General features: G+C 39.9%; 3 protein-coding genes across 4 annotated transcripts in view; 2 read left to right on the top strand and 1 right to left on the bottom strand.

Moving 5' to 3' along the window:
- Window positions 1-247: 247 nt before the first annotated feature.
- Window positions 248-6,913, bottom strand: LOC124120588 (neuropilin-2-like). Its single transcript, XM_046483446.2, has 5 exons — window positions 6,735-6,913; window positions 5,083-5,176; window positions 3,284-3,408; window positions 1,771-1,911; window positions 248-1,009 (listed from the first exon to the last, which is right to left on the bottom strand). The coding sequence occupies exons 1-5, from the start codon at window positions 6,769-6,771 to the stop codon at window positions 645-647; spliced, it is 762 nt and encodes a 253-aa protein (XP_046339402.1). The 5' UTR covers window positions 6,772-6,913; the 3' UTR covers window positions 248-644.
- Window positions 6,914-10,157: 3,244 nt separating this feature from the next.
- Window positions 10,158-14,921, top strand: LOC124120577 (protein MOTHER of FT and TFL1 homolog 2-like). The gene is made up of 4 exons (XM_046483436.2): window positions 10,158-10,517; window positions 11,523-11,630; window positions 12,721-12,757; window positions 14,629-14,921. The coding sequence occupies exons 1-4, from the start codon at window positions 10,236-10,238 to the stop codon at window positions 14,919-14,921; spliced, it is 720 nt and encodes a 239-aa protein (XP_046339392.2). The 5' UTR covers window positions 10,158-10,235.
- A 1,527-nt stretch (window positions 14,922-16,448) lies between these two features.
- LOC124120575 (sphingomyelin phosphodiesterase-like) overlaps window positions 16,449-26,613 on the top strand; it is a 30,739-nt gene continuing 20,574 nt past the window's right edge. Inside the window, exons 1-2 of one of the 2 annotated variants that reach the window (XM_048394672.1) lie at window positions 16,449-16,466; window positions 26,108-26,526. In XM_048394672.1, the coding sequence (XP_048250629.1) occupies window positions 26,155-26,526 (372 nt within the window). In that variant the 5' untranslated portion in view covers window positions 16,449-16,466; window positions 26,108-26,154. Of the gene's footprint in view, window positions 16,467-19,997; window positions 20,069-26,107; window positions 26,527-26,613 lie in introns of those variants that run through there. The other variant, XM_046483434.2, reaches the window with a different exon arrangement.

The following is a 26,613-nucleotide window of genomic DNA, read 5'->3' as shown; positions in this document are numbered from 1 at the left end:
GAGCACTGACAGACACATTGGAGCAATGTGTAAGACGACGATCGCTTTGTGAAACGATCGAAATGTCATGGGAATGAAACCCGTGAAGATCCGGGGTAGAATAGGTCTTCAGAAACCCATGCTTGTCGTAAGAGGTAACCAACGGGATAGGGTTGATGCATGTCATCGTATCCCCATTGCGTGGATCGATGCTCATGATGTCAACCACTGGATTGTCTGGTACAGACTCGAATATTTACAGACCGCCGTCATATAGCTGGAATATAACTGAGTGCGGCGAATTGGAATACGATGACATGCATCAACCAAGTCAGCGAGTCTGACCACCCGATCCCGTTAGTCGCCTCTTACTTGAGCAACGCTCCACGACTGCAGGCAACAGACAAAGTCACCACCCTGTCCACACGACGCTTAACGTTGCTTCTCACGACCAGCTAAGGTCTGCGGGCACCAGTTCTAACCAGGAATCCTCACGGGGAAGAATGAATACGATGATCTCAAGTGTCATCAACTAATTATGCACGAAACAATTTTAGAGCACTTTATTTATTTAAAACAAGTACATACATCTGGTACTATTGCACAATGCAAATGGTTGACCAAATGTCATCAATTTCTGGAATGAGTAAACTTTGTTCAACTTTTCAATTTATTGGACTCGCCCGTAATTCAATCTCTGAGTATGGGGGCGGTGGAGACGTTGGATAGAGTGAGCCATAACCCGGAAGAGCTTCATTCGGGTTACTATAAAATATGGAATCGCCAGCGGACGTTTGACCTCGTGGTGCGTTGTAAGGGAAGTGCATAGGGTGATGCCTCCCCCTCGTGGTATTGTCCCAGGAAACATGAGTCGCAGGCCGCACTTGTCTGTTCGTCCCGTGTTTCTTGGAGCAACAGTGGTACCAAATGAGTACGAAGCCGAAGACGACTACAGCCCCAACTACGACTCCGGCGGTTATAAGAATCGGAAGAGAACTGAATGGACTCGGAGAAGTCAGTTTGACACTGCCTGATAAAGAGAACAAACAGTTATCTTTTGTATCTATTCATAATTATCATGATCGTGTAGTCTTAGCATGGTTTTAACAAAGCTTACTCTAAATACGCTTGCGAAAAAACAAGAAACATTCAAATTATTCGAAAGCTCATCTGCAGTCGCTTAATGACAACATAGATGCAAATTTGTTAAGCATGGGTTTCCGCTGAATCTTAAGAAAGCTTGCTTGCATGGGTGTAACGTGTAATCGAACAACCCATGTGTTTCAACTGTTAATAAAGCCGCTGTCTTGTAGCTGGTATATTGCACAGTGCAGCGTTAAACACAAAAACACGACCATTATATCTGGATGACAATTGCCTGTTAATAAGCTGCATATCGATAGTTTACATTGACAGAAATAAACTAAGTAAATGATTAGAATTGCTTACGTTACCGTTTGTTTTATAAAGACAGTCACGTGGATATGTATTAAAATTCATTCAAAACGTTATTTCGGACAAGTGAGGTGAGCGAGTTGGATTTTTACACTTTTCGGTTTACCATCTTAGTCTGTGAGAAAGACCCAGGATCCATGGCGAACGTAATGTTGGAAGTTGTTGATGTTCTTCAAACACGAGTTGGGAATTTCATAAAGTAAGTAAATGGTTCTAGAAAAGTATCTGCTCCTCGTTTATGAGAAATAAATGGTATCTTTTGAAAATATTCTGTCAAAAGGCCCCTAGCTAATCTTGCTATCACTTATTCGATTCTAAATGACCTTGACCACGCACTCCAGTATCTGATGTTGAATCCACGTCTATTCACGGTGCCGTCAGTGTTGAATTTGACGTGCACGTGCTGGGAACTACTGGTAACCGTGGGCTCGCTGGTGCCGCAAAACCTCTTGAGTACTGGACTTAGAGAGCTGGGACCTGCAGAAAAGAAACACCAGTAGAATGATAATTCCCATCATTATAATATACAGCCATGAATGACTTTTCTTCTTTCAGTGCGACGTTCCAGCACCTACACTAGGATGTCGCTTGATAAATGTACACGTTTCTGAAAAGATGCCTCTTTGAAAGAATGAAAGACATTGATATCCAATCCTTTCTTCTTACAACGCTTGAGTGCGACTAAAAGTAATAGTATTCATGTACATGTCTAGCAATGAAAAGGAGCTTGGTTATAACAAATCAAGATTATTCATATACACATGTAAATTTGACAACCAAATTAACAATTAACAGACCCGATGCATTTCAGATAATCGCAAAAGCCATGCGTCGTAACATCTTCGTTGTGCGAAGACAGACACTGTCGGAGTTAACAGTCCAGATTTATTTACAAAGTAATGTGTACCAGAAGTAACTAGTAAAATCAGTAGAAATTATATTTTCGCAGAACATGCTTGGTCCTACAAAAAATATGTTGTGAAATGTGTTTTGTTAGATTCCCCCCAAAATGCGTCTTCCAGGCCCATCCCCTAGAATATCACACAGTGCGTCTTATTAAGGCGACATCTACTTACCTCCACTCGCTGATGGCTGTATTGTGCATTAAACACAAATGAGGTTTGGTTTGGTTTGTTTGTTGTTTAACGCCGCACTCAGCAATATGACGGCGGTCTGTAAATAATCGAGTCTGGACCAGACAATCCAGTGATTGACATCATGAGCATCGGTCCACGCAATTGGGATCGATGACATGCATCAAGCAAGTCAGCGAGCCTGACCACCCGATTCCGTTAGTCGCCCTTTACTACAAGCAAGGGTTGCTGAAGATCTGTTCTACCTCGGATCTTCACGGGTAACACAATTGAGAAGTGAATGTTGAATGTGACCTTACGACAGATATGTTACAGTTATATCACTGGACCCGTAAATAACCTTTTCCATAACCAGAAGAAATCTCTGCTTAAAGTAAAGTCCATTGTATGATCTTGACTATAACATTAGCACCTGAAGGCAAGTCAAAATAGGATATTGTATCAATTTTTTCGCTGATGCGTCAGATTTGGAAATTTCTCAACCACAAAACTGTTTGAATGTGTTTATGCGAGACAAATCAATAGTTGACAACGAGCTACTGTACACGACTTTGTGTGCGTACGTACGTCGATACACAACCAGCAGGTCAAACATAAAACCATCCGATCCACATTGTAACCGACTCTTATGGCAGACCACCATCATATATTGCGTCGTCAAACAACATTCACTCACTTACGGCAGGCGTGGTACACTGGGGCCCCAGTCAGCCCAATGACCGCACATGGGTCATTCCAGAGATGACGTCACCTACCGTCGAATAGGATGACGTAGTCGTACGCACATGTACTGGAGTACTCTAAGTCGGCGTCCTCGACCTCAAGTGTGATGACGTCACTTGAATCGTTCGCCGTCAAATACCAGCTTTCGTCTTCATATCTAAATAAACGCGACAAAATCCTTTGAACGACTATATTATCAGCATGTGTTTATAAACAACTATCTAATAGTGATGATACCAGGTATTCGCGATAAGGTAAGCGTATCCTGCCCCAGCAGTGTTGCCTGTCACAAACACAAGCAGAGGCAAGTCAAGTGTTTAACTGAAGAAAACAATACACGGCACATTGCATGACTGTGGTCATCAATGGGTCACAGCAGTCAACATCAGCTGGTGGAATGTTCCAGAGTTATCTGCCCTTGTTGTAAACATGAAGACGGCAGACTTTCTAGAAGTTTCTGGATGGGACAGTTAATAGCAGGCTGGCTGTATAAAAGCGACAGAGGGGCGATTCGTAGGCTTTTCGACATGATTTGCTTCTAAATTACTTGCCAAGTGCAATTTTGATACCAGCCTATAAACAACCACACCCTGCCCGCTTCCAACACTGGACTTCCGATTTCTGGATTCAAGAATTGAGAGGGGTCTTTCAGAACATTCAACCATGACAATATTCTGAATATTCTAGAGTGCACTAAAATTAAGGCCTGTTTCTCGTTGCTGCTGCCACTCACTTGACCAATTGAATTGCCTTTTTGAGTTTTCTATGTTTGTCAGCACTCCCGTCCTCGTGGGTTTCACCAAAGTGGCAAATGCCTAATACCTGCATCACATTGGGCTTTCCTCCCACATCAAGCTGTCACACCGTCATCATAACAGAAATACTGTTCAAAGCGACGTTTAACGTAACTCACTCACTCACTCACTGGAACGCCGTAAAACGGATTCGGGAAGTGTTTACCTTCATGGAAATATTTACAGTTTAACACCGCTTTAATGAGTATTTCACTCAAATCACGATGTGTCTGAATAACGTGATGGGAAAGCTCAAATGAAAGTATATTCCACGTTTATATTGAACGTGATGTTAATAATGGTTTCTGAAGAGAACAAGAACAACAATTGGACCACTACCTTCAAGATATGTTTCATGTTACAGCATTATCAATTCTGTTTGTTTTTGAAAGAAAATATGAAAATACATTATCATGTATTACAGTTAGCCAAGAAACATATTCATATATCAAGTATTAAAAGCGCACAGCCATTTATTGAAAGCAATCTCATTAAAATCAGATCTAAGTTCGAGAACTTAGATTTCATTATAATGAGATTGCTATTGAAAGCTTCAAGGGGTAAATATCATCTTTATGCAAAGTCGAAACATCTATTGCAATTATAAGAAACATATATCTTTAGTGCTTACAGAAATATAACATTTAATAATATATCATAAGTAGTATAATGCGTGTCTTTTTTCATATGGCCTAATCTAATAGCTATTGCCCCCTTTCAAACTTATTTGTAAAAAACCCGTACATGTATCATCTATTGTGTCATCTTGCATAACAGTCTTGGGAAAGTGAAAGAAATGTGAGGTGCAGGCCGATCGTGTGCAGATGGTAGACGTTTCCCTTTCAGAGAACACAGATATAGTTACCAAGGATCATAATCAACAGGAATCTAGGATTCGAAACAACGGTCTTAGGATCCTGACACACATAAGGGACGCAACTATGTGGTGCCCTGAGACAACTGCGTCACGTAGGCACACCGAGTAGTATTGGAACTATGCTTAGAGTTTTGTAAAAATCACTGTTGAATGTTTTTACCTTCCATAGTTGCTGGGGTACGCAGGTGAGGTGAAGTACTGAGGCGTTCTGCTCACTGTCAGAGACGTACTGCCCCCCTTGCATACCTGGAATACTGATGTGCAATTGACATTAATAACACGTCATGCTGTACATATGAAGGTATATGATATGTGCAGTTGACATCAATGTAACGTCATGCTGTACATATGAAGGTATAAGATATGTGCAGTTGACATCAATGTAACGTCATGCTGTACATATGAAGGTATATGATATGTGCAGTTGACATTAATGTAACGTCATGCTGTACATATGAAGGTATATGATATGTGCAGTTGACATCAATAACACGTCATGCTGTACATATGAAGGTATATGATATGTGCAGTTGACATCAATAACACGTCATGCTGTACATATGAAGATATATGATACATGCAATTCATTTAAGAATTGACCTTCACTTTGTGTGAGTTCATTGGAGTATGAACCTTCATAGAGTGAGGGCCAAACTGTATGAACGTCGGAGCTTGCGACCTCGTGAAAAAAGTATGAACGTCAAATTGTGTCGTTCATACACCTATGAACGTCAGTTTCGCGGTCATGTGACCGATCTCTCGTCCAATGGAAAAGCCGCATATCGTGTAAACGATAAATTAAAAAATTATATCAATAACATGTCATGCTGTATATATGAAGATATATGATATATATAATTGACATCAATAACATGTCATGCTGTGAAGATGAGGGTATATGATATATGCAATCAATATCAATAACATGTCATGCTGTATATATAAGGATACATTATGATTCGTTTGACGCAGAAACATTAAGAAAAGTACCAAACTACAAAATGACATTTTTGTAAGAAATGCGTTTATCATAACATTACATAAATATTATCTAGCATACTCATATAAACAACGTGTGACATGAAAAATTAGTGTTTAAGCTTATGTGTGATTTGTTTAAGATACTAGTAGCTAAGTTAGAGTGATACAAACGAGTGAGTAAGTGAGTTGGGTATAACGCCGCTTTGAACAGTATTCCAGTTACATCACGGCGTATGTCAGCTTAATGGGAGTGGAAAGCCCAAAGTGATGCAGGTCTCAGACGTCCACCACTTTGGTGAAACCCATGAGCACAGGTATGGTGCTGACAAACCTAGGAACATAATCGGGGCGAACCGGGATTCGAACCCATTACCATAGGTTTCTGGCGTCTCCAAGGGACGCAACTCTGCACAGCCAATTGCGGCGCCTTACACGACTTGGCTTCCCGTGCTCCCTGATATAAACCAAAGTGAACACTAAATGTATAACATGTATGAACATGTATGAACAGAATGACTTCATTTTCATTCGATATATCATACGACATTACAAAAGAACATATAATATGTATTCATTGATGAAATACAATATTAAATTATTTTTTCACTCGAGTGAAATAGCACATTACGTTGGAACTACATTCAGTCTTCCTCAAAGACATAATGGTTTTCGGAATAGGAATATATAAAACACTTATATGTTCGTCGTCTTGTCACCTGGCAGAAATCTTCAACTTTTGGCGGGCTCCAGGTGACATAGGCCTGTTTTTTACATAGAAATAGTCTTACATTATGATTTAAGAACTTGTTCTGGCTATCTATGAAGACTTACCCGTTGAAAGGAAAATAGTCACCCGCAGACAATCCATGTCAAGATCTACTCCTAGTACAATTGTCTAGGTTCCAGTTATCTATTCCTTCACATAACGGTTTTCATTAACTCTGCTGGCTGTACAATTTTCCATTTCACGACAGGTTACCATCTAATCGAGTTCCTGTGACTTTTTCTGAGCAATACCCTGCGTAGTGAGTTAATCACTAATACCCTGCCAATAATCCTGTGCGGATTATCTGGACTTTCATTTAGTCTCAAGTTGGTTGCGAAGCTGAAGGCTAATACCCCAGCATTCTACCATATGCATGTATGGCATTCTTCTGTGAGCTTGTGCGTATACTTTGAAGCATAAATGGCCAGATAATAGGATTTGACAACATCAGTTGGTTGTTATTAACGTGGATTTGTTCTATCGATTTGCTTCTCGTATCAACGTTCACCTTGCCTAATGACGTAAGTATGTATTACTATTTATTTTCTTACAGATCTTCAGTATGTCACTATTACAACCATTGTGATATTGACACAGACTGAAAGTAGTTCCAGAATAATGTTTTTTTCACTTGAGTAAAATATGGATTTTATATTTCATTAATATATTTAGTATTTCATCACTTATTACTTTATAAATATATGTCTTTATTAGACGATATATATATATATCCTCATCTATTTGGCTACATGTGAATACGCAAAACATAATATACTGTACATACATATGTTTATACAGTAAACTACGTTTACAACGAAAACGCTTATAAGGAACTGACGGATATAACTAACTGTTTTTTGGTCCCGTCTATTTGCTATATATATGCTGTAAATGTGCTTATAGCGAACTACGGTTATGACGAACTAAATTTAGTGGTCCCTTTGAGTTCGTTATAACCATAGTTTGCTGTATATCTAACCGATTATTCAATTACTCTTTTCGTTAATTATGAAAGGCCTTAGCTATAGCTAGGTAGCTAATGAATGTAAGGTACCCTTCAACTAGAATATTGATCTTCTCATGTTCACTCACATTGGTATATGTTTACATTTAAAGTAAACTACGGTTATAACGAACACTCTTATAACGAACTGACGGATATAACGAACTTACTTTTTTGTCCCGACTATTTGCTGTAGTTATGCTGTATGTATGCATATAACGAACCACGGCTACAACGAACTAAAATTAGTGGTCCCTTTGAGTTCGTAGTTTACTGTATCTGTATGTCCTTTGGTGCAAAGCTCACACGTCACAAATCAGGTCAAGTTATGATCGCGGAGAGTAGTTGAATGGGTGCCTCTTCAGCAGCTCCTGAGAGTTTCTAGGGTCCTGTCGCACACTGAAGCACATGCAACATATCCGGTGTCTCTTTGGGCAGGGGGGAGGTGGGATAGCCTAGTGGTTAAGACGTTCGCTCGTCACGTTCGATTCTCACATAAGTACAATGTGTAAAGCACATTTCTGGTGTGACCCCACCGTGATATTGCCGGTATATTGCTAAAAGCTCTGTAAAACAAAACTCACTCACCAGTTTGGGCAGGTGACTTTGTTCGAAATGTGCCTCTGTTTACCCATTAGTGAATGGGTACCCGGTAGGATGAGATGACAATGTGGTTGATAACCTTTAAGCGCCTCAGAGGCAGCATGGGTTGTATACTGCCCAGGGAGCTGAGAATGTTTATTGAGTGGACGTTGATACATTGACCGACGTAATAATGGTGTAGCGCTTTGAGCATGGGCCTGTGTTGAAATATAATTATGTCTTTCAGTTTATAGTAAACACATCCAACAAAATCTTCGGAACCATTACCAATCCATCTACCATTGCGTTTACCTATACTACTCACATTTTGATAGGGATAATCAGATATGTCATTTATAAGGTTAGAAATAACCGAGATCATAAAAATCGCATGTGCACTCCTGCAAATAACACTTCACGCGCACCAGTGTATTGTTTACGTCTTGTGGACGGCATTGTTGGCGTCCTTCGAATCTTATTGTGACGTAAGGTCGGAATGACGTCATAGCTGAAGATTGTTGATGTTTTTCGACAAGTGTGGTTTTTCTAAGATGGCAGTCGTGATCGGTGCATTTTTCTAAAGGGGGCTAAAAAATAATGAAGAATTAATGGCAAATAAAGAAATTATTATACTCGCATGTGTGTTACACTGGTTTTGTGAAAGAATGCTTGCATTAACCGCGCTCTCGCTCGGGAAATACACAAATTCTGACACTCGTTTCGTAAAATCAGTGTAACACATATGCTTGTATAATAATCTCTATATATTTTAATATACACTTGACATATGAGAATCAGTTTTGTGTAGCATGGAAAAAAACATATCCCTATCAAAAGCAGATTCCCAGCCACACATGCCAGTCGAAAGAGATGACCCCCGTTTACAAAGCGATCGTAGCGCTACGGCTAACACCTAACTTTAACATAGACTCACGACAGTCGAATCGTGACGGTCGCTTTGTGAAACGGGCTTCGACATGGATCCTAATATCACTTAGTGGTTTGTTTTGTCCAGACACCATTATTTACAGTTGCCGTCATATTTCGTGCAATTGAATATTGCCGATTGCGGGGTTCAACAATCAAACAAACAAAATTACATACATTAATTTGCTCATTCATAGTGAACCTAGTTATGTACAAATTGATTCAGTTGTGTTTTCTGTGTACAGTAAACTACGGTTATAACGAACTCAAAGGGACCACTAATTTTAGTTCGTTATAACCGTAGTTATAAGCTTATATACAGCATAACTACAGCAAATAGTCGGGACAAAAAAGTAAGTTCGTTATATCCGTCAGTTCGTTATAAGCGTGTTCGTTATAAACTTAGTTTACTGTATGTATTCCTTCGCGTGTAAAATATATGTCTAGACGTCGCTATAGAACATATAAATCTAATTAACGTCTACCACACTAAACCCATTGGTAAAACGCTCGCTGGTCATGCAAAGGTCGGGGGTTCGACCCCCCACATTGGTACTGTGTGAAGCCAATATTCGGTGTACCCCGACGTATTAATTTTTGCTACCGTACTATAACACGCATCGACAAAAATAATTATTCATGCTCTGCTTAATGCTGATACCAAAGGACCACCTTGAAAACCACAAACATGTCTTTAACAGTCATAGTTGTAACAAACATGACTATTTGGTCTATTCATCAAAGCCCCTTGGTCAGTTTCACCACGTGGGGTCACCGCAGGGTTTTTGCGCCGGGGGGTCAGCTTCCGTAAACACAGGGTTTTTTTTATAGTGGGCCTGACCATTGAACATACTTCCTGTAAAGTCACCACATACTCGCACAGAAAGGAAGACCTATAACACAGATCAATTGGCCCCTGCCCTTAACCAGTCAATGGTGAATAATCAAAGGGAGGTAACTGAACAGGGAAGGAATCGGCTGATCGTGAACGACACTAATTTTGACTAAAGCGTTTGCTTTTATTTGTCACTTACAATTAGCATGTCACTACCAAATGTTAGCGCGACTGGCTGTTGGGGACTTGATACTGTCTATTCGGTGTCGCTTCCTCCGTGTTCTAATACTGACGCTATTCCTACCCCGAGGGTGCCTGCAGAATGTCAGCGTGTCGCCTCACCCCCGGGATCAGTGCTTCCAAGATAACGAGCTATGTGATCTTCCCGCCCCTACAAAACTGGTCGTATCGTTCGGGGGTCGAAGACTACAATGTAATGAAGTTGTTTCTCGTGATGACGCCATGGACGTCCCCGAAGTGTGCTACGTGGATGCAAAAGAGGTATTATTATCGTGTTCGTGGTAGATATACTAGGCTTTACACTTTGCCCATTTTTCATTTTAGTCTGTATTTAAAACTTGGACTCAATCCTAATGCACGTCGATATTCACCAAGAATTCAATTTATTGAAGCTAAGAATTGTCATTTTAATGAAACAGATATATACTGAGGAGCAGCAGAAACTATACTCCTCAGTCCATTTTATTTTTTATTTTTATTGAAAATATTATCAAATCACAAGTTAGGAATATTATATCCAAAATTCCAGTGATTGACATCACGAGCATCGATTAACACAACTGGGATACGATGACATGCATCAGTCAAGTAAGCGAGCCTCAAGCATAGTCACCTTTTACGACAAGCATGAAGGCCTATTCCAGTGTTCGAAATACCTGCCTGCCCGACCGTCCGAGACGGGTTGATTTCAACTCGGGCTGCCAGATTTTCAAATCCCCCTGCCCGACGGTCGGGTTATATTTCATATGTGACAATATTCTAAATATTTCCCGATGATAATCATTAACTCACATGTAAAGATGAATGATAAAAAGGTAACCAAAAAGAAATCCCGTTAGCTTATCCTGAGAAACATATGATTATAGTGGGCAGGCAGGTTTTGGTCAGGGCTGGCAAGTATTTCAGCTAGCCAGTCCTGTAGTCTGGCTGAAATTTTTGGGAGTTTCATACCCTGCCTATTCTTACCCGGATCGTCACGGATTTCTTGCTAGCTTGTTGGCATCATACTTAATTACATGCAGGTATCCAAATCTCAGATATAATTTGTCCCTGCTTTCAGAAAAAAATGCTTTTAAAAACTTTACTTTTTTTAAAGAAAAAACAACCAAACAAAAATTAAGTTTATGGCCTATTGCTGTCTGAAACAGAAAACAAGGTTTGTAAGTTGCTGGTAAAAATGTTGAAACGGTGCCTAAAACAATGTTAGAATCAGCTGTACATATAGAAGACGATCATTCATTTTTCTTTGTTGGTTTTCCCTTGTAGAGCCAGCCTTACCTGTTGATCATGATTGACCCTGATGCACCTTTCCCCTGCGCACCGCCCGACGTAACAATGGAGCATATTCTACATTACGTTGTCATTGTGACTGGCGTAAGTTTCCTAAGACTTGTGCCAATGATGTGCAAATTGTAAACTGTCGCCAGACCGCATTGCTTAGGATTAAGCTGACCAATTTATTCACAGGTCATTGTGTCAGAAAATCACGATCCTCTAGTAATTATCTTTTTCTGATATTAATTTATCTGGAAATATATCAGCAACGAAACAAGGGCCTGTGGTTTATTCTGGAATGGAGCTTGATTGCCCTGTGCAAACTTTTATTCCACTGGGGGTCGCAAATCATGCAATTCACGTGGTTTCTACTCAACTACATGTATATACAGTTTGGGTGGCTCTTTACACACTCACATAATCTTCCTTTTAAACTATCATTATTTTTTTTAATTTATTTATTTTTATGTTTTTTTAAAGTATTTGATCAATAACATTTAAATCTGATATTTAAGGAGATTTGGCCGAGAGAGGTATCGGGGCAAAATAAAGATCTCATTTTATAGCGACTGTTTATTCCATTAACCTAAACTTACGTTCAGGTGGACAGTTTTTTTTAACTAATTACAACCTAGTTTATACACTATATCTTATATGTCTTACGTCTTCAGAAAACAACCGAATATTTGAATTTACACACACAAAAACCTGATGTCGGACATGAAGTGGATATTTATCTCTCCCGCTCCGCGTGAAAATAAGATATTTTATGGCGGCATTCATCATTAAAATCAGATCTCTGAAAAGCCATGTTAAGGGCATTTAGGTCCGCTTCCTTTACTCGAAAATCAACTCGCGCTTTTTACATTTTTTTGTTTGTGTGTTGTTTAACGCCGCACTCAGTAATATTCCAGCTATATGAGTGCAGTTTGTAAATAATCGAATCTGGACCAGACAATTCAGTGACTGACATCATGAGCATCGATCCACGCAATTGGTATACGATGACATGCATCTACCAAGTCAGCGAGCCTGACCACCCGATCTCTTACGACAAGCTTAGATGCCTTTTATGGCAAGCATGGGGTGTACATATGACGACTGTAATATCCGTCGATTCGTGTAGATATCTTGATAGTTCATCACGTAAAACATCAATAATTTAAAATGTTGTTTGCATATTTTGCAGATCAAAGGTGTATTGGTTCCGGAAAGAAATATGCTCAGTAAGTCGGTTGCCTGGCTCGTGAAATAACGGTTAATGTTTTCTTCTGGTGGTGATTTCATTCAAGTGAAACCTCGTTCCAAACATAAATGACTCTTCCGCCACACAAAACCCAACTAAACGTTTGACTTGTACACACTATTTTAATTTACTAACATGTGTTTATGTAAGTCCAGTTTTGCTTCCTTACTTACAGTGAAAACTTGTTAACTCGAACGCCATTGGGGGCGGTCGGGTAGACTAGTGGTTAAAGCGTTCGCTCGTCACGCCGAAGACCCGGGTTCGATTCCCGACATAGGAACATTGTGTGAAGCGGCGTAAAACCATACTCACTCGCTCACTCGAACGCCATTGTCTCGATATATCGTTTAAGACTATGCAACTGTATCGTCCCGGCAGATATCATATCGACACTATGGTCACGTATAGGCAATATGCCTTTCTGAAACTTTAGGTTACTCGACATATGTACAAAACCCCTTGTCTATGAGTTGAGGTTTCCCTGTAATTATATATAGATAAATGACACATACGCCTGTGATTATAATTTATAATACGACAATATATAAAATGCTAACAATGTAATTTGTTCATGGACATTTTTACCCCCCTCCCCCCCCCCCCCCCCCGTAAAACCGTGAACGATTTTACACCCAAACTTGTTACTTGTATAAACCAGGGGCTTAAGATGAACCAGGAGGATTTGTCATCTTCAGATGACACTTGTTATTAAGTTATAGTGTTATTAGTGCCATAAACCAATCAGATAAACGTACAAATGAATATGTAGATGAGGTTAGCTTGCAGGAACCACTTTTAATAAACTCAATACATCGATGAAATGTCTCCTTGCAGAAGTGAGTGGGTATAGTTTTACGCTGCTTTTAGCAATATTCCAACAATATCAGTGGGGGTACACCATAAATGGGCTTCACACATTGTTCCCATGTGGGAAATCGAACCCGGATCTTCGGCATGAACGCTTTAACCACAAGGCTGACCCACCGCCCCTCTCCTTAGATTAAGAAACGTTTGTCTGACGTTTCCCATTATGTGAGTGAGTGAGTGAGTGAGTATGGTTTTACGCCGCTTTTAGCAATATCCCAGCAATATCACGGCGGGGGACACCAGAAATGGGCTTCACACATTGTACCCATGTCGGGAATCGAACCCGGGTCTTCGGCGTGACGAGCGAACGCTTTAACCACTAGGCTACCCGACCGCCCTTCCCATTATGTAAGGAAGGTGGTTCTAAATGTGTGTGAGTTTCTGTACACAACCATGGCTTCGAATCATGTACACTACATCGGGCTGTTTGCTGTATTGGATTTACAAAGTCTGAGTGACATTATGGTTTGTTTGTTTGTTTGTTTGTTGTTTAACGCCGTACTCAGCAATATTCCAGCTGTATGACGGCGGTCTATAAATAATCGAGTCTGGTCCAGACAATCCATGCAGTGATTGATATCATAAGCATCGATCTACGCAAATGGGATACGATGACATTCATCAACCAAGTGGGCGAGCCCAACCATCCGATCCCCTTAATCGCCTCTTACGACAAGCATAGTCGCCTTTTACGGCAAGCATGGGTTGCTGAAGACCTATTCTACCCCGGATCTTCACGGGTTAGCTTCAACGTCGATTATTTAAGTCATAAAGAGATTACTACCCGTGTTTCCGCATCGTAATTGTTGCATATCACGAATAGAAAATATTATTATACTTGCCAATTAAAATTTACATGATACCACATTTTCCTCATATAGACCTTGTACGATACGGAAAGACTCTCGGCGAATATAGGAGTCACGCTGAAGGCGAGACGTTGTTAGTGAATATACTGTAATCTATACACTGATCCGCTTTCAGATTATCATCCCCCAGCGCCACCTAGAGGAATACACCGGTACCAGTTCTACCTGTTCCCATGGGAAGAGTCACATATTCCGGATCTGGATTATAACTCCCCGTCTCAAAGATCTGGCTTTAACCTAACGGTTTTTGAAAACGCAAACAAGTTACGGCAACCGGTTGCAGTATTCCAGTTCCGGAGTCTACATCATGTCTCAATATACCTGTACAGTCTGCTGTTACTAGTGTCCTTTCTTCTGTTTGAAGCCATTGTCGGACTCACGGGATACGTAGCTTCTTGCATTCAATAAAATCCTGATTTCGAAATGTCGAGTCTCGCAAACAATGAGTGAGTGAGTGAGTTCGGTTTAACGCCGCTTTTTACATTATTCAAGTTATATCGTGGCGTGTCAGCTTAATGTGGGAGGAAAACCCGAAGTGATGCAGGTCTTAGCCGTTTACCCCTTCGGTGAAACCCACGAGCACGGGGATTGTGCTGACAAACCTAGAAACATAATCGGGGCGGACCGGGATTCGAACCCACAATCATAGGTTTCTGTCGTGTCCAAGGGACGCGACTTGCGGCGCCTTAGACGACTGGGACCCGTGAAGATCCGGGATAGAATAGGTCTTCAGTAACCCATGGCGACTATGCTTGTCGTAACGGGATCGGGTGGTCAGGCTCGCTGACTTGGTTGATACATGTCATCCATCCCAATTGAGTCAATCGATGCTCATGATATCAATCACTGGATTGTCTGGTCCAGACTCGATTATTTACAGACCGCCGTCATATAGCTGGAATATTGCTGAGTGCGGCGTAAAACAACAAACCAACCAAACCAACCAGCAATGAGTAACGGATCTGAGAATTAATGGTGAAACCAAAGAGGGTATGGTGTTGAATACATTGTCAGGACGAATCTGGGATTCGAACCTGCGAGCATACGTTCCTGGCATGTTCTGTGATGATATCTGTATATGTTTCCGTATCGTGGAGTTGGGTTCAACGACCAAAGGTTGATGGTTCGACCCCAAGACCCTGACGTTGATCCCTTAATTGAACCTTCCAACTTTAGCTATCGCCCCGATGTTCAAAGCGGCATGGAACCGGAAACAATCCAGGCCTACCAAAGAACACCAATAGAGAACTACCAAACTATGGAATATGTACACACTTAAAATTGAAATAGCCACACTTCCAATGTTACCACGCACAGCAAGTTAAGTTTAAAACAACTGTACATATTCCAGCTCTGGTGGTTTTCTTTGGTAGGCCTGCAGTCGCTCACTCAAAAAGAGATTAATGTGAAATGTTTTCACACGTTGGTCGATTTATTTGTCAGATTAGACATACAAACTGAGAGATTTGATTTTGTTTAACGCCGCACTCAGCAATATTCCACCTTTATGACGGCGGTCTGTAAATAATCGAGTCTGAGCCAGACAATCTAGTGATTGACATCTTGAGCATCGATCTACATGATAGGGATACGATATGACATGCATCAACCAAGTCAGCGAGCCTGACCACCAGATCCCGTTAGTCGCCCCTTTTACTACGAATTTTAAAGCTTAGTCGTCTTTTACGGCATGTATGGGTGCGGGAGATTTGAACGAAATGGAGCCCTATATTGCAACCGAGTACGACATGTTTGGTATCAGAAGTCAAGTGCAAGCAGGACATGAGTCGTAACGGATCGATTGTGACTCTGAAACGTAATTATGTTTTATTGATTTAGAAATAGCGGTTCCTTGATTACCGATTGGCTAGATAACATAACTAGTTGACAGAACGAGAAGCGTGTGCGGTCACATCTTCCCTGACGTGCAGTGCGGTAGGACACGGTGGAAATGTAAGTATATGTCATTCTTTATATATTCCTTGTTTCTCCAATGCAAGGCGTCATCTTGGCTGATTATTAGTTTTCTTTTATTTGTTTGTTGTTTAATGCGCATAGCAATATTCGCATATATATGGAGGTGGTCTATGAATAATCGAGTCTGGACCAGACAATCCGTTGATTGAATACATAATGCCACTTAGAAAGGAAGTGTTATCCCAAATATAACATTTGTTCAATTTGACCACTTTCTAAATGGCAATTTGTATTCATAGCTTTCGGCCATGGAAGTCGTGTGAACACGTGCCAATTTACACTTCTCAGAGGGGTACACGAGGTACGTCATCTACATGTAAACTACAGGTGTCGAACGTTCATTTTTGTGGAAGCCTCGGCGGCTGAGTGGGTTAGATTGCTGACTGTGTGCTGGCGATTAGGTGCCTCACTCTGAGTGTGTGGGTCCGAATCCCGGACGGGACTCATCCACAATTTAAGAAGTACTAGAACTTGTACTTTACTAAGGAAGGGTTATCCCAAATATAGCATTTGTTAGATCGAACAAGACGTATTTTGATTGTATATACGTCTTTGGATCTAGTGATTGGCATCATATGAGCATCGATCCACGCATTTGGGATATGATATATCAAGTCACCGAGTCTGACAACCCGATCTATTTAGTCGCCTTTTTCGTCAAGCATGGGTTGCTGGGGACCTTTAGATATGCCTTCCCGGAATCCACACGGTGTTGACTAACTATCAGGCTAATTAGAAGTTCGCCACTGTTATAAAATTTGAGCAAGGCATCAAAAGATGGATTGAAATGCGAAATTATAATATTTCTTTAATGATCGCTGGTACTAAAGGGGCACTGATCTAAAGCAATTCCCCGGGACTGGTTGTTGCCTTTGTTATTGTTTTTTCCCGTGAGTACCCGGACGATACAGTAGAAATCTAGACTAGTTCGCGACCTGTGCTGCGCAATTCGTAAGCGCATTTGCCACTTTTATTGATAGTATAACGGCGTATGGTCACATTGATCAATAAAATGAAATACAGTTTTGGAAATGATAAGGAAATGTAGGTATCTTTGTGGGTAGCATCGATAATGATGACGAAGTTTTGATAAGTCACTTGCTTGGTAATTGTGCGATTTTCGTTTACACTATTTTGACTTGCAACACCAAGTAAATATTTCTCTTGAGTATTGCTTATTTTATCGTGTATATATTTTTACAGTCAAAATGTGAAAAATTGTCACTAAGGAAATTTATTAAACGCCTAAATATTCAGTTATTTTACAAAGTGACTGAAAAATATGTCCATCTGTATTATTTATATAAAACGAATTCCAAAGATTTTTATGTTTAATATCATCACCAAGAGACTGTAAATGTTACGATGAAAAGTACATTTCTATATTGTTTGGCTTCTAATCCAATCTACATAATAATCTATTGAGTTGTTTTTAGGCCCTTTTGATCGTCCTAATCAATTTTAGTCAATCTGTTAAAGAAATGGACAGATTTACACATTTTTCAAATTGCCTGAGAGAATAACATTTTACAAATTGACTGTAATATTATACACGCTTACAAAAAAAAAAGACTTGTGAAAACAACGTCTATCGCGCATCGAAGAATTTCCCAACCAAGAGGAACAAGAATGAATCTGTTCAATGCTACAGCAAATGAAGGAAAACAAAAAGCAAATATCATAATAATAACCTAACAAATTTATGTGCATAATTTTAGGCAGTTTCCTTCTTCGAGGAATGTATCCGTGAATATCCACACAAAGGAACAATATCCCACACGTCTGCAGCTGTACAAAGAAACTTATTCCATGTCACGTGGCTCTGTAACAATCAAGTATTTTAAAATATATATATCGTTTCGGGATATTATAACCCGTGTTCGTTTCTCAACTGATCACTTAGATTGTTTCAGGTGTTTCACATTGGTGTCAAGTCTCAAAGGTCGGCTGAGAAAGCCCACGTGACAACTATTTTCATAACGTCCACGGTTCCTAAAAAAACCCATTGCGTTAGATAACAGTTTCAGTTTCAGTTTCAGTTTATTTCTCTGAAAAAACACCAACGGTAGTACAAGAGTATATATATATATATATATATATATATATATATATATATATATATATATATATATATATATATATATAAAACATATAATATACAATGCAGATCAAGATGGTAACAAGCCTAAAATAAATAAAAATTAAGCAAATAAAGTAATAAAAATAATCATCATCATCATCATCAAAAGAAATAAAATTAGACACCTTAACGCAATAATGAGTTCAAATTTATGATGAATCTGGACAGATGTTTCAAAGTGGATATATTTTTAGGTGATATCGTTTTACGCAATTTACACATATTTGGCCAGATATAACAATTCTGTGGGATGTAGAGAAGTCGTTGTTGGAGAAGTACTTCACACCTAAAAAGATAGTGAAATTCGTCTCCAACAGCAGATGAATTGCATAGTGTACAGACACGGTCTTCTCTCAGTAACCCTCTCCATCGGCCGGTTTCAATGGGCAAATGATTATTAGATGTGCGAAATTGTAAAATTGGCAAGTAGATAGTTTTGGGAAGTAATAGACATTTTTCGAATTTTGGTAATTCTTTTAAATGTTGGTAGTATAAACCTTTTGAACTTGATAAAATAGATTCTCGCCACTGTTGAATAAATTGGTCTTTAAGAGTTCTCTCGACCTTTGAAACCAGCCATGAAGTAGAGCAAATAGACGGGTTTATGAATATTTCTGACAGTCCGACATCATTTAGTATTTTTTTTTATTTTTTTTTGAGCAATTAATCAACGTATTATCGGTTAACCCTTTGAACAAAGCATGTTGTTTTTACATCGGCACTTCACGCCATGATATGAGTGTATTCCGTCTGCTTTAGTAAACCTTGACATGTAAACACTCACTTTTGACATATCAATTGTGCAAGATAACTGTGATTAATCAATCAACGTATTTTCTGTTAATCCGTTGATGACAAGGAACGTTCCGTTGATTCACAAAAAAGTAAATCAACTGATCATTCATCTCTTGATTGGCTGCACCGTGCATATTACATAACACACATTTCACCTCACACCTGTCCATCCATTAATTAGGTGTGACCAGCATGGCGAAAATTAATTAGTGAGCTTATTTTAACTGGGAAACAATAACAAAGGCAACAACCAGTCCCGGGGAATTGCTTTAGATTAGTGCCCCTTCAATGTTGTGGGTTAAGGCATGCTATAACCCCCCAAAATTAAATTAGACCAGATAGGCGGAGGGGCTTCATTTATCATCAGCGAAGATAAATAAATCCTCGCATATTCAAAAGACAACAAGACACTGGAATGGTTTATTATTACGAAGTAAGAGGAAATAACTGACAAAGACAAAATAGATCATTAAATGATTGTCCCCAAGACAGCTGAGATTTGAACTCGTGCAACTGCGCTGAGCACGCTCAGTGTTCAAATCAACTGACATTTGATATCCTCGTGACAGTCATGTGACAAAAACAATATGGCGGCAGGCACGAAGTGTTAGCAGGGAGCGTTTACTTTGAGGAAAAGCTGTCTGTGAGTGGAAAGAAACTGCAACGTCTTTTGGATTAAGTTTATTAGGTTGTTTTTATATGACAATAATCATGTAGCGAAAGTCACTATGCTTGTTTTGCAACGAACAGCTACTCGCCTAGTAGGGTCAGGTTTGTGTTGTGTAAGGTAAGGTATAAAAATAGACGCACTATATCCTGTGACTGTCACTGTTAAGTCGCCTATTTATGAGTAATATAAGAAAAAATTGATATTTGAACCGACGAGTGTAGTAACAGCAGGTTGATACCTGTTTTTTATCATCAGGCCCGCGCCCATATACCGTAAGTCGCAGTAATTCATCGGATGTTTCCGTTTTCGTTATATAATTTGTAAATGTGATTTCAGAGTTGTCTCTTTAAAATGCCCACAAATGACACCACAGTATGACTCACTGAATCACAGTTTATATGGTCGTCTAAATACGTCATGACTGCATTGGACCTGTCAAGTTCTTGATTAGAAAAGGTCTTCAAGTTAGCAACCCATGCTTTGCGTACACGGCAACTATTCTTGTCGTAAGAGGTGAGGCTCTCTGACCTGTTTGTTGGATGACATCGTATCCCAATTGCGTATATCGATGTTCATGATATCAATCTCTGGATTGACTGGTCCAGACTCAATTAAGTACAGACCGCCGTCATACAGCTGGATTTATTGCTGAGTGTGGTGTAAACAACAAACAAACATGACTGCATATGTTTTCATGAATTTAATAACTTTTCATTTTACATTTTTCTATATCATTATCGATAAGAACAATGAGTATTATTGATAACAATTTCTTTATTTTACATACTTGCATGGGCTGGGCTGGGTAACTTTGGTACTCAGGATAGATAGCTCCTGGGCTGGCCAGACCTGGGTACCCACACGACTGGTTAGCCACATAGCCTATCTTTTTCATCATAATAACATTATTACAATGAAACTTCATGGTTACAATATAAGTTACTAGTATTAACATTTCTTTCTGTTCACCCATTCCTTCTGACTTTTACATGTTTGAGTAAAGATAAGGCTTCGGTCAACTTTATCTGTGCATTATCATTTCGTTTTATCATGCGTTTATACATGTAGCTGAATAGTTTTGGCCAGGGCTCTGGTAAAACAATTCCCAATCAGACATTTGGTATCCAACTCTTGAGACTTACAGCAGGTGCCGGGGTAGGGTCAGGTACCTGGGTAGTTAATTTGAACTTGTCCCAGCCCTAGTATATGCACATGTTCAATTCTGCTGTCATTGATTGGTTAGATTCAATTGCCATTCAATTTCCATCAAGAAACTAAACATTAAATTTGTGATCCAGGGGATGTGTATGTGTAACAAGGAAACTGTTATTCATACATGCCTTGTCATACTATATCCCATTTCTAAGTGCCTTTAAGTTTAAGGGGGCGGTCAGGTAGCCTACTGGTCAAAGCGTTCGCTCGTCACGCCGAATACCCAGGTTCGAATTCCAACATGGGTTCAAACTTCAATGTGTGAAGCCCATTTCTGGTGTCCCCCGCCGTGATATTGCTGGAATATTGCTAAAAGCAGCGTAAAACCAAACTCACTCACTCTAAGTGCCTTTAAGACTCTAGTCAAGTTCCTATATCCAGCTCCAAGGGAAGGGTATGCCTCACTACCCAGTCAAAGCATAATGTGTATTATCCTTCTGTCTCAGAGTCCCAGAACCATACTATTTTCCCTTTCGCCCAGCCCTTCTTTAATCAGGGTATGATACTCCCAAAATTTTCAGCCAGACCACAGGACTGGCTAGCTGAAATACTTGCCAGCCCTGACCAAAACCTGCCTGCCCACTATAATCATATGTTTCTCAGGATAATTTAAACAAACACTTTTTAGGTCAGATTTGTATTTAATATCCTAGAATACATCATGTAAATAATGCTTATCATCGGGAAATATTTAGAATATTTTTACATATGAAATATAACCGGACTGTCGGGCAGGGGGATTTGAAAATCTGGCAGCCCGAGTTGAAATCAACCCGTCTCGGACGGTCGGGCAGGCAGGTATTTCGAACACTGCTTTAATGCAAAAGGCCGAAATGAAGCAAGTCAAGAATCTCCCATCTCACTGGGGCTCCATTTCAATTTCAATGGAGTTATTTGTTTCTATCAATATTATTTGCAGTTTCCATCAAGAAACTCTACATTAAATTTATGATACCCAGATGGACATGTTAGTCACTCCCCTCCTGGCACAAGGCAGTCAACTTTTTCTTTGTTATGGATCCTTTGGGCTTGTACGGTAGAACTATTTGTTTGTTGTTTAATGTCGCACTCAGCAATATAACAGCTATATGAAGGTGGTCTGTAAACAATCAAGTCTATACCAGACAATCCAGTTATTGACATCACCATCTTTGATTTAATCTACACAATTTGGATACGATTTCATGCATCATCAAAGTCAAGAAGCTGGCCACCCGATCCCTTACGACAAGAATGGGTTGTTGAAGAATTCTTACCCTGATCTTCAAAGGTCCAATAATGTTAAAGGACCAGCCATTTATTATAAGGGTCATATATAAAAGAACAGAGGAGGGTCACCTAAATATATGACAGTCTGACCCACCCCTGTGATAAATGACCGGTCCCTTACATGTACCAAAAATACTGGACATTGCTGACTGTGGCTTTAAACAACAAACAAAGACATTACATTGCTAATATCCTAATATCCAATAGGTTATATATGGTACACAATGAAGGTAATGTTTCCACAACTAGTGTGCATATAACTTCACCAGTTGCCAAGGTTACTAACATGTAACATGATGAGACACAAGTTATGTACATAAATTCTCTTTCTTATGCACTCATTATCATGTTTATTGCCAGGTGTCATGACACACTTCCCTCTTGTATTGATATATATACCATTGTAATTGAGGAATGTGTCACAGTGCTTAGTGTTGAATGTTTTTGCACGAAATTCCCCTCGTTTATTATTGATAATGATAAAATTATTAATATCATTGATAAGTCGATTTACTTTGTGCCAGATTCCATTTACCAAATGAATGCTTATGGTGTTGAAAACATTATTATCCGGGTCAATGGATAGGTGTGTGCTTGATTTTCATTCTCAGCTCACTGGGGAGTACACAACCCAAGCAGCTTTTAAGGTTGAAGTTTAAGAGTCACAGTACCATCTCTCCCCTGTGGGGTACCCAATCATTGAACAGAGGCATAGTTCTAACAAAGTTTCTTGCATGAGGGTCAGGACCGAAGACCAAAAAACACTCAGGCACAAAGCTGCCGAACACGGTCACCCATCCACCATCTGCAGCCAACATTGCTATCTTTGCCGCGAGTTGTGACCTGTGCATTGTACTAGGGCTGAAACGATTCACTGATACCTACGATATCATCGATACTTAGGTACAAACGATACTTGAATCATCAGTTTGTGAGATCATGATACGTTATAAATAGAACAGGAACTAATAGAGTTACCTCCCTCAATGGCATAGCGCCACCTGTAAGAATGGCAGAACATGAGGATGTGGTAACTGAGGACACACTGACAAACTGTTACATTTAATAACCATCACTTCATTTAAAACTGTTTTGTTCTTTTGGTTTTCTTTGTAAAAGTTTTTCAGATAACAATAAATAAATATATGAAGAAAGAGGTTTTAGAGCCGTATTTCAGTGATTTCATCATTTCTTACTATTTGATGTGGTGTATCGCGATACCAGTAGTATCGTCAGTCTGTATCGTGGTACGAAACATAGCGCAAGATACCAGGTGATACTCAGCTGTACACAGGACCGTGTACCACCACTTGCTCCATGTGGTCTGGCTGTCAATCATGGTCCATCAACGGGTGGCCCAGTCGTCTAAGGCGCCGCGATTCGCTGTGCAGAGTTGCGTCCCTTGGGCACGCCAGAAACCTATGATTGTGGGTTCGAATCCCGGTTCGCCCCGATTATGTTTCTAGGTTTGTCAGCACCATACCCGTGCTCGTGGGTTTCACCGAAGTGGTAAACGTCTGAGACCTGCATCACTTCGGGCTTTCCTCCCATATTAAGCTGACACGCCGTGATATAACTGGAATACTGTTAAAAGCGGCGTTAAACCCAACTCACTTACTCATGGTCCATCAAACAGTTTCTGTTCAATGTGCAGATGTGCATGACAGGTTTATTCAGGTTTGTTCTAATGCTATTGGGCGAAAGGCTAGCTTAGTGGATAAGCTAGTCACACCGAAGACCTAGGCTCGATTTCCCACATGGGTACAATGTGTGAAGCCTAATTCTGGTGTCACGGAATTGCTGAAATATTGCTAATAGCGACGTAAAACAATACTCATTCATACTCATGCAATTACTATAATGCAATCAGATTTAGCATTTGGTGTCATGATAGCCGTGGTAGAGTGTCTGCCCGGAGGGAGGATGGACCAGGATTCAGACCCCGCCGCGTCATACCAAAAGACGTTAAAAGATGATACTTTTGTTATCCTGCCTGGCGCTCGGCATTAATGGGCTAAAACAAGGACTGGTCAGCTCGGAGTGTGTATTCTGTGTCTGAGTGGGGTATTCATGTTAAACTACGGTATGGTATCTCAGTGGGCTAGCTCTATAAATCGGCATCAGTCAGGACTAGTACAAGCAGCAACGCACACACAAACACATGTGCATGCACATCGCTATATAAGTGCAATAATCTTGGACCCAAAGTTATACCCCATTTCACCTCACTCATGATAGCCACTAGGGCAATAAGGTCATGCTAGCCCCAGTAGATATCAGGCTGGGTTATTGTAAATTTTGTAAATATCACTTTTTGAACATTGATACAGAATTAAAACATGAATCACTACATGGGTTGTTGTATCATGTATTGTATAGCAACTGTAAATTCAAGACACAAATGTTTATAAATGGGGATATTTATAATTTATTCAGTATGTTATTTTATACATTAAAAGGATTAAAAGGGGGTACGGGTAGCCCAGTCATCTAAGGCGCCGCAATTCACTGTACAGAGTTGCGTCCCTTGGGCACACCAGAAACTTATGATTGTAGGTTCGAATCCTGTTTCACCCCGATTTCTAGGTTTGTCAGCACCATACCCATGCTCATGGGTTTCACCGAAATGGTAAACATCTGAGACCTGCATCACTTTGGGCTTTCCTCCCACATTAAGCTGACATGCAGCGATATAACTGGAATACTGTTAAAAGTGGTGTTAAACCCAACTCACTAAATCACTGATTCACTGATTCACTGTACAATAAGCATACGTGTGATTTGGTAGCTGTTCGGTTACTATTACTGTTTTCTTGATCACTGCATAATGTATGGTAATAGGCCCATCGACAAGGGCATGTAATAATTAGCATTTATTCACTGATAAATTTGATCAAGTTAGTGCTTACATAATTCTTCAAAGAGCAAGGTGCATGTGCAATGTAATATTTTTACAAGTGTGTCTTTGTGTACAACTAGTGACACATTGGGGACTGGCCATTTATCATAGGTAGGTGGGGTGGGGTGAGATTGAGGGGGTCATGAAAAAAACGACACAGTAAAAGATGGGTGTCACCAAAATTGTGATAAATTTTGATGTTGATGATGCTGAGATTGATGATCACTTTGTGGGATGTTGTCTGATTCGTATCCCAGAATTCCTGCCATATTTGAAATAATCTTAAAACCCAGCAAGATAGTCGGGCAGGTGACATGTAAGTGTTGCCTGCCCATCTTCAAAGTTCCCTTCCCGATTTCAGACATTATCAATATTGAAAATCGCAAAAGACACAAGAGACAAATCGCGTCTTGATTCAGTTGAAATAATGCAAACAATCACTAGCAAGGAGTTATAATTAATCTTAATTGTAAGTAGTCTTAAAATTATCTGCCAGACAGTGGGGCAGGTGGAGACAAATTTCTTGCATCCTGTCAGAAAAGTTACCAGCCACAGTCAGTTATTTCGAACACTGCTTGCTGCAGTAATTAGTAGATATGAAGCCTGTAACATTGTATTCTTTTTATTTTCAGATCAGCTCCACATCTACACAACGAGGAACAGATTTTGATCTTCTAAAATGATAGTTTTAGGAAAATACATTCTATTGCTATGTGGTACTGTGTTTCTGCTGTCTAGCTGTCAAGCCAGTCCACTATGGTACCAAAGACATGATCCACATATACCATCAAAAAGACTCTTTAGAGAATTTCTTCCGAAGTTTAGCGAAACTTTCACCCAAAAGTTGCCTATAGGCATGATAGGTACTGAGCATAGCTCACTGCTACATTCGACTGAATGTGAAATATGCAAGTTGTCAGTCGGCTGGGCGCAAGTCTACTTTAAGCAGGGACACACTAAGGCACAAGTTGCAGATTTATTGACAAAAGTTTGCATCGACCTTGGTCTGCAGGATGACAGAGTGTGTATTGCAATTGTACAGGAGTTTCAGGTGAGTCAGATAGTCTCATCCTTGATTATTCAGTGTATTATATCTTCATTCTATCTTGATAAATATCCTTGACCCTTTTGATGAGAG

Source organism: Haliotis rufescens, unplaced genomic scaffold (genome assembly GCF_023055435.1).
Source record: "Haliotis rufescens isolate VD_foot unplaced genomic scaffold, xgHalRufe1.0.p SCAF_1, whole genome shotgun sequence".
Taxonomy (NCBI): domain Eukaryota; kingdom Metazoa; phylum Mollusca; class Gastropoda; order Lepetellida; family Haliotidae; genus Haliotis; species Haliotis rufescens.
Note: the sequence above shows the minus strand (reverse complement) of the source record. Positions and strands in the feature narration are given on the sequence as shown.